The sequence below is a fragment of the Eleutherodactylus coqui genome, chromosome 12 (genome assembly GCF_035609145.1).
Source record: "Eleutherodactylus coqui strain aEleCoq1 chromosome 12, aEleCoq1.hap1, whole genome shotgun sequence".
Classification (NCBI taxonomy): Eukaryota; Metazoa; Chordata; class Amphibia; order Anura; family Eleutherodactylidae; genus Eleutherodactylus; species Eleutherodactylus coqui.
Window position 1 is genome coordinate 43125599 of NC_089848.1, and position 17837 is coordinate 43143435.

Genomic DNA, 17837 nt, shown 5'->3' on the forward strand with positions numbered 1-17837 from the left:
TAATTGTATGGGCGAGAAAAAAATGGGATCCGCCCTATACTAACTATGTGTGGGAAAGATAATGCAGGGCCGAGTCCTAACACCCCGCTGGGGCAAAAAGGAACGCGTTCAGGTTCAGCCACGCTCCGTACCGGCGAGCATAACTGCGTCTGACACCGCCCTTAGCGTAGCTTATGTCCCACACAGGGCCCATCTGTGAGGTAAAACATGGCTGCTTTTACCTCAGAGCTGCCCCCCCCCCCCTCCCCCCTGGGTCTATTGAAGGGGAAGGTCTCTGTCAGCAGTTATATGTGGTGTTTTATGTCTCTAGCTCCACCATTTTATAAAGTCTCAGTTTGTGTGTGACTTTGTACATGTCCAGGCCGTGTGAGGGAGGAAACACGGCGGCTGGCAGGGAGGGAGCGAGAGGCATGAATGAGACAACATGGAGAGTGTGAAGGAGACACAGAGGAGAGCGCGCGCTGTAAACACGGAAAGGTGAAGGCGCGAAAACGAGGCGGCGCCTGCGGTGGGCGGAGCCGGCGATGACAGGAGGGAGGAGCCACCGAGGAGCAGCGGCGGTGTGAGCGGACACATTCTCCCCCGTGCACCTCGTAGTACACCTCGGGCTGCAGTGGGCGTGCCGCCGCCATGTCCACCACCTTCCTGTCACACTGGGCTGCCGGAAAGTTTACTTGTCCGCCCCGGCGTCCTGTATGTGTGGCGTGAGTGCGGCCGGAGTGACGGGCACCATGAAGCGGGGCTGCTCCCGTCCGGCCAGGTAACCCAGGAGGACCGCCGGGACTAGCATGTAGCGGAGACTTGTGGAGCGCCGCACTCTGTCCGCTACCCTCAGACTCTTCTAGCTCTCTACACGGTGCAGGCGAGCTGACCCGGCCGGGGCTGTGCTGGCGATGGGCGGAAGGCAGAGCAGCAGCCCGGCCTCGGACGGTCGGACACGGGCGTACTCAGGTTCGGACATCCCTTCCAGCACGGGCCGGGGGCCGGTGAGGGGCCCGGCAGGGGTGGCGGCGTCCTCGGCTTCCCCCCTGTCTAGGTACCCGTACATGCACGGAGGGCACTCGGCGGCGGCGGCCGGCAGTGGAGCCGGGAGCTCGGAGCACACGCCGCCCACTCTGGGCTCTCGGAGCCGATCGGTAGGAGGGATTCGTAGCCAGGCCCCGCTCGGTCAGGCCGGGCTGAGTATACCGGGAGCAGCGAGGGACTCCGGCAGCAGCACACCCGAGGAGGGCAGCAGAGAGCGGGCGCCCGGGGGAGGCTCCAGGCTGCTGATCGGGTCGCTGCCTGCTCACCTCTCCCCGCACCTCTTTGGAGGTAAGTAGTGACATCACGTGCGGGCTATGACGACATGTTGGTCTGTTTCAGGCTACTTTCACACCTGCTTAGTTCTGGGTTTCCGTCTCTCTGTGCCATTTTTGGAGTAAAGGGGAATCCCCAGCCGAATGGGTCCGCCATGACAGAACCGAACAGCGCTGAACGCCTTGTCTGGTATTCTGTGCCAGATCTGCCATGGAACGTCCACCCAAACTGATATACAATGGGGGAAGAAAAAAACAAACTGACCCCCCCCCCCACCACCACCATAAATTAAATTTCAAAAAAATGGGCAAGACTTACTTTCTGTTTACGGCTCAGTCGCATATCTGGCTGAAAATACGGGTGCTACATACATCACTGCTTTTGCTGCCCAAAAGCTGGGCGGAAAGTGGCAGACTCCATTAGTCGGTTCTTTTTCTTCCAGGGATAGAACCATTTGGCTGCGGGGATTCCCCTTTCCTGTTTCCTGAAAGGGATCCCCAACGAAGATATGAAACCACTCCTATTTTTCCAGTGTTTACAAACATTACCCCATATGCCAACTTCAGCTGCTTCCTGGGTACATCTGTACCCCCATGTATAGCAGTTGCAAGGGCAGTAATTATACACAACTTGTCGCCCACTTTACAATGGGGCCTGACTGGGATTATAAAGTATATCTGCCGTATAATCTCCACCAGCCCACATACAGTACTGCCCCCCCCCCCCCATATAGTGGAAGAATAGCGGTGCGCCATACAAGTTGCACCAAGTTTTGCTTTACTTGGTCACACCCCTCGTTACCCATTAGATGATTCTGCAGTATTTTTTCGTTGTGCATTCCTCTGTTGTTCCTCCTAGAAATGTATCCATCAATTGAAGACTGGATGTTGCCACAATGGTTGTGAAAAGTGATGTTTTAGTCCCCATTTACACTGACAGATGATCGCTCAAACCACAGTTTGAGTGACAGTTTTGAGCGCTCATCTTTGCATAGTCTATAGTTGCTAACTAGCTACTAAAGAGCTATGCAGGTGGAGCAGGACACTGCCGCTATCGCTCGGCGAATAATACAGCTGTTTTGCATAAGCAAACAGCTGCATTGTTCTCTGTGCTTGTAGCTCGCGTCCAGCTGTGAACTACCAGCGGGACATGAGCTGAAAGAATCTTATCAGTGCTGCCGACTGTGCACGAAAACTGCACGATGTCCGTGCATTTAGACGCAACGGTTATCTCTCAAAAGACGGCTTTGAGCGAGAATCATTGTCCAAAAGGGCCTTAAGTGACCCTCCACACAAACATCCCCTCATCAGTGATGGTATCAGACTGTTGTGGCATACTCTACCGACAAGGAAAAAATGTCATAGTGAGTTGTCAATTAGGCCTGCTTACACGGGGACTTCTGTAGCTCTGACTTTTTTTAAAGGGGTTGTCTGCTCTCCCTTCCACTGATAACCTTTTTTTTGGATAAGTCATCAGTAGTTGAAGGGCGTGGGCTCCACTTGCAACCGCCGTGTATCAGCTGATCGTTCGGCTAGCTGTCATCAGCGGACAGTTGAGTGCGAGCTGCGGTGGCTTCTTCCCATTGAAATTAATGGGAGAGCTCTGCTCTTCCTTCCTAAATCTCTCCTGGTCGGCACGGCCCATCCAGTCCTGCCCAGCAGACACGCTGGAAGTGAAGTAGCACAGCTTTCCCATTGACAATCAGCTGATGGATGGGGGTCCTGACCGTTGGTCCTGCATGCTTCAACTAATTGAACAGCAGTGGCAGTGCTGGAGGCAGGGGGCTTCCCTGGATATGGGGAGTCCTGGGGCAATCGCCAGGTTGCCTTCCCCCTAACCCCACCTGAATCGCTCCCCACAATTGGATGTAGTGGTTTCCATGGTTCAGTGTGTGACCAGCAGGACTCGTTCCCCTTCATATACAATGTATCTTTCTGTGGAGCTTGCTGCATTAGATTGAAGGAGTTTGCCGTGAGATCAATAAGATTACATTAGGATGGAACTGTTGCTATTTCGCTCTTGTATCTATTCGGGATGACACCACCAACAGGTATCTCCAGGGATCCTCCCGGGTTGTTGCAGACAGTCTGTAGCATAAGCTGTATTAAGGCTCACAATACCCTGCAGCCTGTCTGAAAGAAATGAGCCGACACTAAGTGGCTTACCACCCCCAGTAAACAAGGCCCGGCTCCTTCCTTTCCCGTTACCTAATTGATGATCTTGTTGATCTAAATGTTCTAAATTCATCTTCTGTGTTTGAGACCGTTCGGTGGGTGGCAAAGTGTACTGCTAGGGCACACTCATCCGAGCGTATAGTACCGCATATCACCTGATGCCAATCCCACATGCACTATGAATCGTGCCTCTCAAATGGTGCGAAATGCACACACAAAAAGATCACAGGATGCACTATCTGGGCACGTACAAGGACGCATGCGAACGGGCAGGTCGGCCCTGGCAGCAGTGGCATCCGCGCGTACCTGCTTTCTTCTTCTCTTCTCTGTAATGCGGATGGTCCGCGTGTCTCGCTGTTGGACATGCGCAGTATGGATTTGTTATATTTTTAACTCCTGCTCTTCCCGCTTCATCGCCTAGTGATGGCGTGGAATACGCAGCCTTTCCGCAATGTCAATTGGCGAGGGGCCGAGGATCGGATGGCCTCCATGGACTTTAATGAAAGCCGTGCGCGTGGAAACCGCAATTGGTTTTTGCTCGTGTGCATGAAGAATCACTTTCCCGTAGCGTGCTATGGGTGAACCACAGGTGGACGCCCGCTCTGGATTCCACAATGCAAATCCGCCTGTGTGCAGACACCCTTAGGCGTGTATACGTGCCACGATAGTGTATGGGGATTGTGGGCATGTCACTACGTACCTACTGCCTGCTCCCACGTGGGAGATATGCTGCAAGAACGCTTGTGTAAGAGAGCCCCAAGGCATCGAACTGATGATCCAGTTTAAAGTTTTTCCTGGCTATCTATTCCTAAAGTAGTTTTATGCAAAGCATGAAATGAGGAAATGGTCATATTTTTAACCCTTTAACTACCAGCTTTTTTCCAGTTCCTTTCTTTTTCTTCTTCTTCTGACAACATAGCCGTATTGAAGCCTTATTTTCCATTGACACGGTTTTGGTTTTCTCTGGTACCATATAATGGAACTTATTCATTGTGCAGTAAAAGTTGTTTGTTCTATAGGTCTGAACAAATAATATCCTGTTTATAGACATGTTTGTTTTACTGCTTTTAAAAATAAACTATTTAACACCCCCTGCACACGGGCAGAAATTCCGCGGCGGGACTTCTCGCAGAATTTCCGCCTGCGTAGGATTGCATTACAAAATGTAATCCTATGCACACAGCCGCGATTTGTCAGCATGAAAACACACGCGGAAAACAATGCGCGGCATGTTCTACTAATGTGCGGGCCTCGCTGGGCGGCAGCCGGAACATCAGAGCTTCAGAGATGCCGGAGCGGGTGAGCCGCAGGTCTAGGCAGGGGCACGGGTCCGCATCCCGCTGCGAGAATACTCGCAGTGGGATCTGACCCGGCCGTCTGCAGGCGGCCTTAGAGATGACAAACCATTCAGAGCCTTGTAAATGGTTTCTTTTTTCGTTGATGGAGCTGTGTGAGGGCTCGGTTTTTGTGGGGTGAGCGGCAGTTTTTAGTACTACCAATTTCGGGTACATATGACTTCTTGGTCACTTCTATTAAAATCAAAAACGCAATTCTGCCATTGGGAGTGTATTCACCATGTGAGATAAATGTGCTAGTTGGATATTTCGGGCTTATTCTGACGGGGCATTATCTATATTTTCTTAGTTTGTTTCTTTTTTTTTATGAGAAAAGAAGAGGGGTTGAATTTTTTTTTTAAAATATTTTTTCATTTCACTTTTTCACTTGAATTTACAATCATCTGATAACTTCTGCAATACTTCATCATTGCAGTATACTGTATTTTTGATCACGCACTCCTTTAGCGCTCCTGCTCCTTCAGCTCTTGATGGTCCCAGACTATCTTTGTTTCATTTACTGGAGTAGTGATATGTACCCATGTGACGGCTGCAGCCAATCACTGGTTTTGACTCTTGGCCACTGTATGTGCTAGACTGACCACTAAGGCTTCTTATTGGCTACAGAGGGTCACATGCTATCACTTCAGTAAAGTAAACATCGGCAAAGACCCCCTGAGCTCTGGCGTTGGAGTGACACGCCATTTAACAAGTGAGGGGGGGTGTTATCTCCTCGTTCTGCTGCTTAGATACTTTTTGCAGTTAATTTAATTTCCCAATTTCTTGGAAAACCGCTTTAAGAAATTGATGGACTTCAAACTTTAACTTCAACCTTTCAAAACCCTTTTAGGCCAGGTTCCCACAGGATGGAAATTCTGCGAAATGTCCACAGCGGGACCACAGGGATATTCCACAAGATTTCTGCATTGAAAAGGCAGCTTCGAAACCCAAATTGCGCGAGTTTGCTACAGCTTATCTGCCAGTATTCCGTTGTGGAAATCTCAAATCCTAGAGCGGAGAGCCCTCAGCGGAAACAGTGATGCCCCTTCCACTGATCGCCTACAAGTAGAACCTTCTGTGGCCATTGTATAATAGGAAGAGTGGTGGTCCGTAGACTCGCTGTATCAGATCCTACGAGCTTCACCGACTCAAAGCTGAGGGGAATCCTTTCCAGTGTTTCTCGCCATTGCCCATCTTCCAATGGACCAAGGTTTTGTCTGAGTTTCATGGTCAAGTACCTTTTGGGTGTAAAAGCAAAAACAGTCAAAGTCTTGATCGAAGATCCTTCTGCTTCTCCCACTATCATGGGAAAAATCAATAGCAATTGATTTCCGCTCATGTGTAGGAAAAGACCTGCGGTATTTGCTGCGGATTCGCAGTGCAGACCACGGATTCCGTAGCTATTCCGTAGATAGTACATGCCGATGGTCAGCACGCAGCAAGTACATAGTGGCGCTGCATTCTTGTTGCGCACGTGCCTCCTGCCAGTAGCACGCAGCGAATAACGTCCGTCTGAGCCTGGTAAGGGTGTCTTTGCTCATGGCGGATGGGCCAGGTGACAGACCCTCCTGTCGTTTGCAGTGCATGTGTCTGATATTCTTGACGTCATACATTTGAACACCCCTGTATTGTGTTGTGTTATTACAAAAGTACTTGGATATTTTTTTTCAAACACTTTTTTTTTTTCCCCTTGATCGTTAGAGATTTTATAATTCTAATTAACGACATCACTACTGTAAATGAAAGGTGGCGTCACCTCAGTAATGGGTTTAGTCTGCGTTCAGGAAGCCATTTGCGAGAAACTCTGGTGCTGTGACCGCCTGTCAGCGCGCCGTCCTACACGTAGACCCCGCAGATCGCATGCGCTGTTCTCATCTGTAAGAACGGACATGGCTTCGCCGGAGGTCTGCGTGGGGGGGAAAAAGTGTGTCAAGAGCCGAATTGCCTGTAATTCGCCCGTCCCGAATAAACGGCTGTCTGCACGGGTCCTTAGTAGCTTTTATGACTCGGTTATAAAACCTCTGACGCTCTAGAACAGTTTTGTGCAAAGGTCGTGTTAGCGTCGGTATATTTGGGTGTGTTAGGACTCATACGGGCGTATAGGAGCTGCATAATACACAGTACACACAGCAAACATGCATGTAACATGTATTTGCTGCGTTTGTTAAATCCCTATGGCCTGTATTGCGTGCCAAAATAGGACATGCTGTGCTGCTGCCTTTTTTTTTTTTTTTTTTTAAATAACAGAGGTGTGAGCGGCCCAAAAGAAATAAATGGGCTTTAAGCGCTGCATATTACGTGCGTGTAATTGTAATTCGTAGCCCCCATGTCACAGGACTCATATCAAAATACTGACACCTTTGAGTGACTAGCATGCCCCGCCCCTGTTCACATGATGGTGATGTCATCACAGGTCCTGCATCCTTGTGCAGATTACGGGCAGACTACAACCCTAGCTGGACAGCTGCCGTGTGCGTGCATGACCTATGATGTCATAGTTATGTGATCAGGGGTGGAGCATGTAACTCCCTGAATGGGGATGGAAGACCTTTGATGACGTCACAATCATGTGATCAGGGGCAGAGCATGATGGTGATATCATCACAGATCCTGCTGTGCTGCTTCTGATCCCTGTTGTAGGGGATGAACAATGTATGTAGCAGAGCTGTGTGTGTGTGACGTGCATGTAGCAGAGCTGTGTGGTGCATTGCGCCACCAGAAACACTAGTACTATATAACTTCCTAATAATTACTAGTAGTTGTGATATTCCATAGTAACATTGTCTTTATTCAGCCTAACATCCTATGTCCATCTAGTTCAGCCTGTTTCCACCCTCTAGTTGATCCAGAGAAAAGCAAAAACTGGTTTATTTTTCAGTCCCTTTCCTTTCTGGCTCTTCATGTATTCTCCATCTAGCATGCAGCGTCTGTTGGTCGTCTTTGTAGACTTCAGTCAGGCTGGTTTCCTTCATCTTGCAGGCTTGTTCCCGGCTCACAGACTGCTCTGTGATTCCGCGCCCCTCGGTCATCCGTGTTACATCCATTGTGATGGCCCTATGGAATCAACACATCATTGTCAGGAAAAGCCATTTGGAAAGACCCGTTCATGCAACTGTTCTTTCTAGATAAATTCTTCTTGGCTATTAAGCCTCCACATTACGGCCATCGGGGAACAGAAGACGGCTGGCAGGAAGTGATAACTCTGGAAGGGCAGATCCTATGTGCGGGGCTTCTGCCCTACATGGTTTATTACTATCACACTTGGGCCGGGCTCGCACGAGCGTATTTGCATTGGGTAATACTGTGCAACGTACACGCGCATGATACGCAATAAATACTGTCTGTGAAAGTACATTCATCTCACTCGCGTATATTTATTGCATATGCTGCAAAAAAACCCAGCATGTTCAATTTTTTTTTCCCCGTTTTACATGCATTAGGGCCTTATTGTTTTCAGGGCATACGCCATTACAATACGTCTGTGCAGTTTTTTTTTTAATGCATGTTGCTAAGAGACATGAGAAGGAAATTTAAAGAAAAAGAAGCCAGTGCAGGACAGCGCACGTAAAATGCGCTGGGCCTATGCGAGCAAAAACGTGACAATACGCAGTTCCTTACACCTGTCAATTTTTTTCTAGCTCAGCGTATTACCATCCGGTCGTATGAGCCCGGCCTAAGGGTGGTTTTGCCCTTGGACTGGGAATTGCGCTTTTCTGTTCCATTTGGGAAGTAGGAAAGGGGAATCCCCGCGGCCGAATGGCTCCTTCTCTGTACAGAACTGATTGCCTATAATGGTGTCCACCAAACTGCCCCGGTATCTGCAGCCAAATCGGCGACGGAACCTCCGGACGTTCCAATGCAGAAGTGAAACCACCCTTAGTTGGAGGCTCATATGTTATCACTAGTATGTGATATATTCCGATAACCTTGGGTGCTTTCCTTATGTTCTAGTTGTAGTCATTGCTTGGGTGTCATTAAATGCCCACCCAGCTTACAGGACAGGCTGCCTGATGTGCCACTGGTTATACTTGCTATCCTCCCCCTCCCCCACGTTCCTTGGGCCGGGGGAGCATGCTTCACACCCTTACAGCCCATGCTTGACACTTCAGCGGTGATCTTGGGCTTTATGCAGCTGTTCGGCTGTCAGACCTGTTCAGCCTCCGGATGCAGTTCTTGCGCCGATGTCATTTCCGGAAGCGGTTTGGGTAGTGACAATTGCATCGGATGGGATGGACCTCTTTTCTGTCCTACGTGCTTCAGCCCTCGGTGGTTTCCTGTTTGTACGCTTCTGCTTTGTGCTAGACTTCTCCCCTTCACAGTGATGGCACTTCCATCTACAATAGCAAGCTGCCTTGTTACTTTGTTGCAAAACCACATCTGTTTGACCTACATTGCTGCCGCTTTATGTTGCGGTTTACAGGTGCTCCAAGTTTGTTCATCTCGTTTCACTTGTGGAAGCCATGCTGTCTAAAACGACCAGTACATTGCAAAACCATGCTATAAAATGCGTTGGGCATTGGTACGTGGCAAGAAGACTGCGCCATTGCACACGTGAGAGCCCCTATAAGCTCCATTTGTCCGACAGCTGATTCAGGGGACTGTTAGGCTCGTGTCACATGGGTCTGTTTGCACACATAATGGAGCATAAAAATGTACGCGGAAAATCGATCCCCTGACTTCAGTGGGCTCATTAACAAGGTCGTATTTTGTGTGTATGATTGCATTGCGCAAAAGAAAAGCAGCCCGCTCTATTTTCTATGCACTTGTGCAGGAAAACACACTTTGAACTCATTAAACTGACTGTTTCTATGGCTGAGAGCATCCGGGGGGGGGGGGGGTTTTGCATGCCCGAAATGTACAGTAAAAAAAAAACCGCTGTTGCACTCGTAAATACGCCATGCCCAATTGGGCATAAAGGCAGTAAAAAAAGCATGCGTGTGACGTGGGCCTAAGCCTTAAGTTCTTTCCAGATTGCCAACAATCGGCCTGTTGCAATGACCACCGACTTGGGAAAGCATGTTGATCAGTGATTGTTCAGGCAACATATCTGCAGTAATGGGGCTGCTTATGGGGGTCCCAGACAGCAGACCCCAGCTGATCAACTATTGCTAATCTATCGCAAGGCTGGATTCAGTCCTGGAAAGTCCCTAATAGAATAAAGAGCCAATTACCCTACAGAATTCCCTAACCAACTCTTCAGCAATCCCACAGTGTTGTAGTTGTCCCTATGTTCTATTGCGTGTTCCTGTATTCTTCTCTGTGGCTATACAGTACTGGTCCATAGAGCCTCTGTATGTTTCTGTACACGAAGACAAGTACTAATGTCGTATATTGAGCATTATAAGGCCGCCTTTGATCTACGTTTCAATACTTTACATCATATCAGCTAGCGGGGTGCAAATTCACTCTCATCTGGTCATTCTGAAGCCAAGTTTCTTCAACTTTTTGTGCTGGCGAGGCACTTTTTAAGTGGCAGATGCTGCTGAGCCACACTAGATAATAAAGGGGGAAGTCTGTTAAAGATATCAGTGTTGATGGCCAGTGATGTGGTTTGGGCCTTTGTTCCAAATTTTCACTAATGCTAGGGTATCTCTGGTGCCTGTAGGACTCCATGATATGTTGAGCTGTCAAACGCAGTAGCAGTACTAAGGCCTTACATCCACGGGCAAAATTGAATTGTGGTCGATGTGCAGTTCAACATGCCCATAGACAATGATCGGGCATCTGCAGGTAATTAAATACCCGCGGATGTCATTTTTCTCAGCGTGCGGAAAAAAAATGCATCATGATCCATTTTCAGTGGTTTTTCGCATGGACGGCTTCCATTGAAGTGAATGGAAGCCATCTGATGTGCGGCGCACCTGCAGCTGAGGTTCTGGACATGCCACGGATGTGTGGAAAAACAGTAAATAAAACAAAATGCACTGCGCGACACGCTGGAAAAGATCCAGCCGGGACTGAGAACAACCACAACGCATCTGGACAGATGAGAAAATGGGCATGGGTGGGATCCGCTGCAGGATTCTGCACTTGGAATCAGTGCGTGCCCGTGGACATGAGGCCTAAAAGCCAAGCAACTGTGTGAAGAGGAGATGCTCAATGTCTGATCGACTCCTGTTTAGGTCTCATGCCCACCGGCGGGTCGGATTTAGCACCAGAATCCAACCTTGCCCACAGCCGAGGACCGTGCGTACCTGTCCGCGTCATCATTTTCCTTTACAGCGGGAGCGTTGGCCGGCGCACATGTGCAGTAGAGTTTTCAAATTCCCGCTTTCCTGTGGAATCCGTGGGTCGTCCGCAATGCCGTGCCGCAGATCGGCCAGTTTCCATTGACTTAAATGGAAGACATTCGTGCGGGAACGGCACTGAAATGGAGCTTGCTGCGATTTTGATTTACGCATCCAAAAATCCGTAAATGAAATCCACATGCTTTAATTCAGCTGCGGACGCCCCCGTGTTTCCCGATGGCCAGCTTTAACTGCAGATCACTATTCACATCCGTCTGCGGACATTGGGCCTGACTGTGAATGGAGGTGGCTGACGAAATGATCTCTGGGCGCTCTGACACCATTTATGGAACGGCCATCCCTCCTGTGTAAAGCACAGTGATAGTTGGGCGGTAGCCCGTGGGACAGCTGCCGGGCGGGCGGCGCTCTGTACACCCCACAGCCACCCGTGTAAAGTTACCTTAACTTGCATTTCCTTCTTTGCAAATTAACAGCTGGTTAAAATGTAATGGGAGCCTTATCACACCGCAGGATTACTGCCCTTGTCCTTTAGACCAACTGACAACTCTTGGAGTCCAGACTAACAGCTGTGTCCTCAAGTCTAGGGGGAGTTCGCCTGGAAGAGGACTTTGAGCTTTGCCTCCTCTCAGCAAATCTTTGCATGTCAAGGTTAACCCCTTCTGTGGATGTACCACTTTAAGTAGCCAGTATAAGAGAAACTGCAGATAACTCTGGAAGATATGAAGAGGTGGTTACAAAGTATACAATATCAATAGATTTAGCTGATAATTTGTCAGCTTTCTTTAGAGAAAAATAAAACAAATTCCAGCATCGCTGATGGTGTTCCTTCTTTTCTAGGAGGCCCATTTAGACTCGACGATTATCACTCAAGTCACTCAAGACATCTTTTGAGCGATAATCGTTGTTTGCATTTGTATGGCAAGATGATCGCTAAAAATTCGCTCAAACGGCAGTATGAGTGACAGTTTTGAGCATTCACATTGCATAAGTGTGTAAATGAAGGCGCACGCTGTATGCAGAAGACAAGGGGACCGCTATCTTCTGCATACAGCTGTTGTCTTCTCGGAGCGCTTGTCTTCTCGGTATACAGCTGGAGCGCTGTCTTCTGCATACTCCGGCTGTGTTCTCGGGGGAATCAGCTGGTACCCAGCTGAGCGCTCCGAGCGGGGTATGCGGAAGACAACTGGGGCCGCTTGCCTTCTGTATACAGTTGTTTTCTTTTCAGAGCGCTCAGCTGGTATACAGCTGAGCGCTCAGAGCAGGGAATGCAAAACACAGCTGGAGCGCTGTCTTCTGTATAATCCTGCTGTGTTTACAGCAGGATACAGTTGAGCGCTTCGAGCGGGGTATACAGAAGACAGCTGGACTGCTGTCTTCTTCGTACTCCTGCTGTGTTCACGGAGTGCACAGCTGGTATACAGCTGAGTGCTCTGAGTGAGGTATGCAGAACACAGCTGGAGCGCTGTTTTCTTCATACTCCAGATGTGTTTTCCGAGCGGGATACCAGCTGAAACAATAGTATCATCAGTATCCCACTGAGAACACAGCATGGCACTGATGAGGCTCATTGTTCTCTTTCAGCTTGCTGAAAGACAACGATGAACGACTCGTTAACGAAAACTGCACGATGTCCACGCAGTTGGACCCAACGATTCTCGCTCAAAAGACTGTTTTGTGGGCGCACTCATTACTCTTTACAGTTACATGTATTGCCTGTAGTGGGCGCACTCATTACTCTTTACAGTTACATGTATTGCCTGTAGTGGGCGCACTCATTACTCTTACATTTACATGTATTGCCTGTAGTGGGCGCACTCATTACTCTTTACAGTTACATGTATTGCCTGTAGTGGGCGCACTCATTACTCTTAGTTACATGTATTGCCTGTAGTGGGCGCACTCATTACTCTTTACAGTTACATGTATTGCCTGTAGTGGGCGCACTCATTACTCTTTACAGTTACATGTATTGCCTGTAGTGGGCGCACTCATTACTCTTACATTTACATGTATTGCCTGTAGTGGGCGCACTCATTACTCTTTACAGTTACATGTATTGCCTGTAGTGGGCGCACTCATTACTCTTTACAGTTACATGTATTGCCTGTAGTGGGCGCACTCATTACTCTTAGTTACATGTATTGCCTGTAGTGGGCGCACTCATTACTCTTTACAGTTACATGTATTGCCTGTAGTGGGCGCACTCATTACTCTTTACAGTTACATGTATTGCCTGTAGTGGGCGCACTCATTACTCTTACAGTTACATGTATTGCCTGTAGTGGGCGCACTCATTACTCTTTACAGTTACATGCATTGCCTGTAGTGGGCGCACTCATTACTCTTTACAGTTACATGTATTGCCTGTAGTGGGCGCACTCATTACTCTTTACAGTTACATGTATTGCCTGTAGTGGGCGCACTCATTACTCTTTACAGTTACATGTATTGCCTGTAGTGGGCGCACTCATTACTCTTTACAGTTACATGCCGCATTTATCTTGCATTCTCCATTAGTTCAGACTGCTGCGAGTCATAATTGAACTGCCAGTCTGTTGCTTTACTATAGTGCTTCTGGAACTGGGAGGCGCCCCCTAATTGTTGGTGGGGCGCAGCTCAGGAGAGGATCATGAGCCTCTAGCTTCAGCAATCTCTGGCTTGGCAATATAATGGAGTACTTTTGCACCAAGAAATACCGTGCAATATACATTTTCTTTTTTACACCATGAGACCCTCCAGAGACCATGGGCCTGCACAGTGATGATGTTGGCACATGTAGCTCTGATGTGACGGTGTTATCCTTAGACTGTTATGTAATGGCGGCCGTGTAGCAGGCCAGCCGTCTTGTTGGAGCGCTCCTTGCAGTGTGGTCTGCCTGGGATTCTGATAGCTGTAATCCGTGACTAAGTAAATAATCCTGCCTACTACTCAAACAATGTTACAATTAGTTTATTAAGGCGGCAGGACTTTATTTTGAGGTTGTGACTGTGTGCTTGTCTGCTGGATAAACTGGTATTTCCATTTTATCTCCTTTTTTCAAATATTTTCCTTTGACTCTCCCATATATGTGCATATAGCATGCAACTTCATGTTTACACGCTGGCCTCTCCGTTCAGAAAGAGAGATGGGATGCGGTGAGAAGCGTGGCGGTGTGCAGTGCAAGAGGATCCTTGTGGCAAAAAGTCACTATATTTAGACCAGTTCCTGTTTCTATTTATAGATCGATGGCATCCACGGTCCCTCGTGCAAGAACTTTGGGTCCGTGTGGACCGCAGTTTGTCATCACTGCAGCTCTATGAAGAAAGGACTTGTCTGGCTTTCTTTATCACCATTAGGGTGCCTTCACACTTGCGATAAAATCGCGCTATGCCAGAGTGAGTAAAAACGCAGCTCCAAACACAATATCAATAAATTTTTTTTTAAATTTTTTTTTAATGGTTTCATTCCCATTTGCTACGTTTTCACTCGTGATGTGGAGTGGAAAAAAAAATCTCAGCGTTCCCTATCTTTCTGCTCTTTTGCTTTTTTTTTATCTCCCATGTTTCCCTTTGAGGCCTCCTTTTATTGCATCGCAAAGCACAAACTTGTGATTTTAATTTTTTTATTTTTTTACATTTTTTTTATATTTTTCTTCCCACAGTGCGTTTTTCACATTAGAAACTCCTATTGTCTATTGCGAGGAAAAAACTATTGAGAAAATCACAAGTGGTAATGATGTTTTTGCAAGAAAAAGCATCGCTGATGCTCAGACATCTCATGAGCAAAATTGTGATTATTTTTTTTTTTGGCCGTGATCGGCAATATTGCGATCGCCAGTGCAAAGGAGCTCTTAGGAAGGAGGCGGAGCCTCGTACCAAACACTCGTGTGAGCCCGGCCTTACAGAGACTATTTAGTATACCATCTTGGGCTGGTGGAGGTGATCCGAAACAAAACCAATTCTGGAGATATTTTGGACGTTCACCTATGAGACATCTATGGCACATCCTGCAGATATAGTATAATCTGAGTTGAGAATACGTCTTAAGGCCTCGGTCAGACGAGCGTTTTTTTTTGTTGTTTTTTTTGTGCACATAAAAGGCGCCTTTCATATCTGCTAAAATTGTGTGACTGGGCAATTGTCTTTCATGCGCAGAAGACCTGAGCTTCATATGCATAAAGTTTGTCCATTCACTGGAGCAACTGCTCCAGGAGGAGAGCGTGAAGAAGCCCCGCAGGGCTTCGGGATTTCCCCATTGCAGGGAGGGAGGGTGGAGCTATGGGGGAATTCCACATAGCAGGGAGAGACTGAGTTAATGGGTTAATCCCCCATTGCCCCGCTCTTTCTCCCTGCTATGAGGATCCCCAAGGGATATCCCCATAGTGCAGAGAGAGGGTGGGGCTGTATGGATTCTCACAGATTCCCCATAGCAAACCATAGAGAGGGTGGGGTTATGGGTGTATCCCTTTATCTCCACCCCTCCTCCCACACTCTTGGATTGGAAAGGGTTAAAAGGTGCTGCCCAGAAGCACATTTAAAATGTCTTGTTGTAAATTCCTGCTAGTCCCTGCGGGGATTAGCAGAACCCTCAAGGAGTCTCCTCATCCCCGCGGGGACTAACAGTAGTTTACAGCGGGACAATTAAAATGTGCTCCTGGACAGCAGGTTTTAAATGCCCTGCTGACTCCTGCTCCGATAGGAGTCAATGGAAACTCCTGCGCAGCGCACCAAAGATAGGTCAGGTCCTATCTTTGCTAGGTGTGCACCGTTTTGCGCTACTACATTCTCTCATGTGGGCGCTTCGATAGGAACCCATTGGTTCTTTTAGAAGCGCTCTTTTTGTGCACCCCAAAACAACGCTCGTCTGACCGAGCCCTGAAGGTTTCGCTGTTTAGAAGTGATTTCAGATATATAATTCTGTTGAGTTTTTCCCTTTATAATCATTCCAAGTGCAGACGTCTCCTAGGCCTTCATCAGCCTTCAGAGAGATCCCAGCTGGCGGTTTGTTTTGAGAGCCAAATGTGGGTTTTAATTGTTTTGCCAGTACAGAACTCAGATGAATATCTGCTACCAGAACCTTTCTTTAATAGATTTCCTATAGTGTATATAGTGCTTCATAATTGTACATTAGCATTGCATACAGAGTATAGTCAGAAGAATTAGGGACTTTCAGCAGGACGAGATTCTAGAATTCCTGTTACAATTGATCTGACAGATTAGATGTTTGCAGTTCTGTAATCTCCCATTAAAGGTGTTTTCTCGCTTACCACTCTGCCCTTTCACTGGTCCAGCGCTGCCTGATCACTGCCAGTTTTTATTGACGGATGGTAATGTGTTTGTATACACGGGACTGTTCCCCCAATCACTGACTTGAGTGGTCTTGAGCCATATACCACTCAGATCAGTGTTATTCTGTATACACACATGACCACTACAGCCTGTGTCAGTGTTGCAACCAAATAAACAAGGACGAGCAGTGAAGATGAAAGTAGTGTTGCTTGAGTATGAGGACAGAGCCGCAAGAGTTTAAAAAAAATCTGCTACCCTTCCCCAATTTTACTAATACTTGGAACACGCCATTAAGGATAGAAAGGCTATTTAGGCTACTTTCATATTAATACAAAGTGCTAAGGAAAAAGTTAGATGGGCCTGACCGCCTTTTTCAAGTGATACAATATTGTATGTTATAATCCCTGATTACTTCAGAAGGGTCGGTGATCTGGGGGTTATTCCAACTGCCAGATTAGAGTTAGGAAGGAATTCCCCCCCCTAAATGGGGAAAATTGGCTTCTACCTCATTGGGTCTTTTTCCTGCCTTCCTCTGGATCAACATTGGGGATAATGGGCTGAATTGGATGGACATGTGTCTTTTTTTTTTTCAGCCTTACATACTATGTTACTAAAATTGAAAAACCTATATTTGGTTGTGTAATCATGCACATATATAACAGAACCGCCTTGAGATCATGCCGGTCCTTTCCAGAGGCTTCAACACTTGTGTAAAATATTTTCTGTACTTGAAGCCAGGATTATTCCCCGCTGCAGACAAGTCAGGGCCGCGGCGTCCGTAAGACGAACTTCTGACTGCTTCATTTTTAAACCCGCTGACTCCAGCTTCTTTATAAAGATCTTGTGTATAATCATTAGTAACTTACTGTAGTAAAATGAGAACACCCGGTGTAAGGTAATTTTTTATTATAAGTGTGTTTTTTTTTGTTTTTTTTTTCATTTTGAAGCTTGTACAACACTACCAACTGCACCCAAAAGGTTTCTGATTCTGCATCCCCGAGGCAAGGGGTGAGCCTAAACAGTGTGTATAATTAGGCCTCCTTTTCTGTCCTTTTCATTGTTTACAATGCTTTAAAGATTGCAATTTTTAAAAGTTGGTCCTTTTTATAAACTGTTTTATGCTGTTTTTGATGGGATATATATATAATTTTTATTTTTTGTTTTAAAGCGAATGTTTTTCCCAACATTTTTAAAGCTCTACAGGAAATCCTAAGGGAGAAATGCAGGAAAACAGCACTATACCCAGAGTATTTTACCATAGATTAGAAAGGCTAACCTCTGAGTCTCCAAAAAATGGGGACTAAGCCATAATTGCATTGATTAAATGTGCTATAATGTGTTTTGTGTGTATATGTATGTAATGTAAAAAAAAAATATATATATATATAATTTTGAACTTTTTTTTTTTTTTTTTTTTTTTTTTTTTGGCGTAATTCACACATGATTTTTATTTTTGGATGCCAATTAGTTTTTTTTGTTTTTTTTTCCCTGAAGCTAGAAGTGGATCCAAAACGA

At 47.0% G+C, this 17837-nt stretch overlaps 1 protein-coding gene across 2 annotated transcripts in view; it reads left to right on the top strand.

Moving 5' to 3' along the window:
• The first annotated feature begins 524 nt into the window (after positions 1–524).
• ZNRF2 (zinc and ring finger 2) overlaps positions 525–17837 on the top strand; it is a 97916-nt gene continuing 80603 nt past the window's right edge. For both annotated transcript variants that reach the window (XM_066585592.1, XM_066585594.1), the window contains exon 1: positions 525–1314. In XM_066585592.1, the coding sequence (XP_066441689.1) occupies positions 894–1314 (421 nt within the window). In that variant the 5' untranslated portion in view covers positions 525–893. The remainder of the gene's footprint in view (positions 1315–17837) is intronic.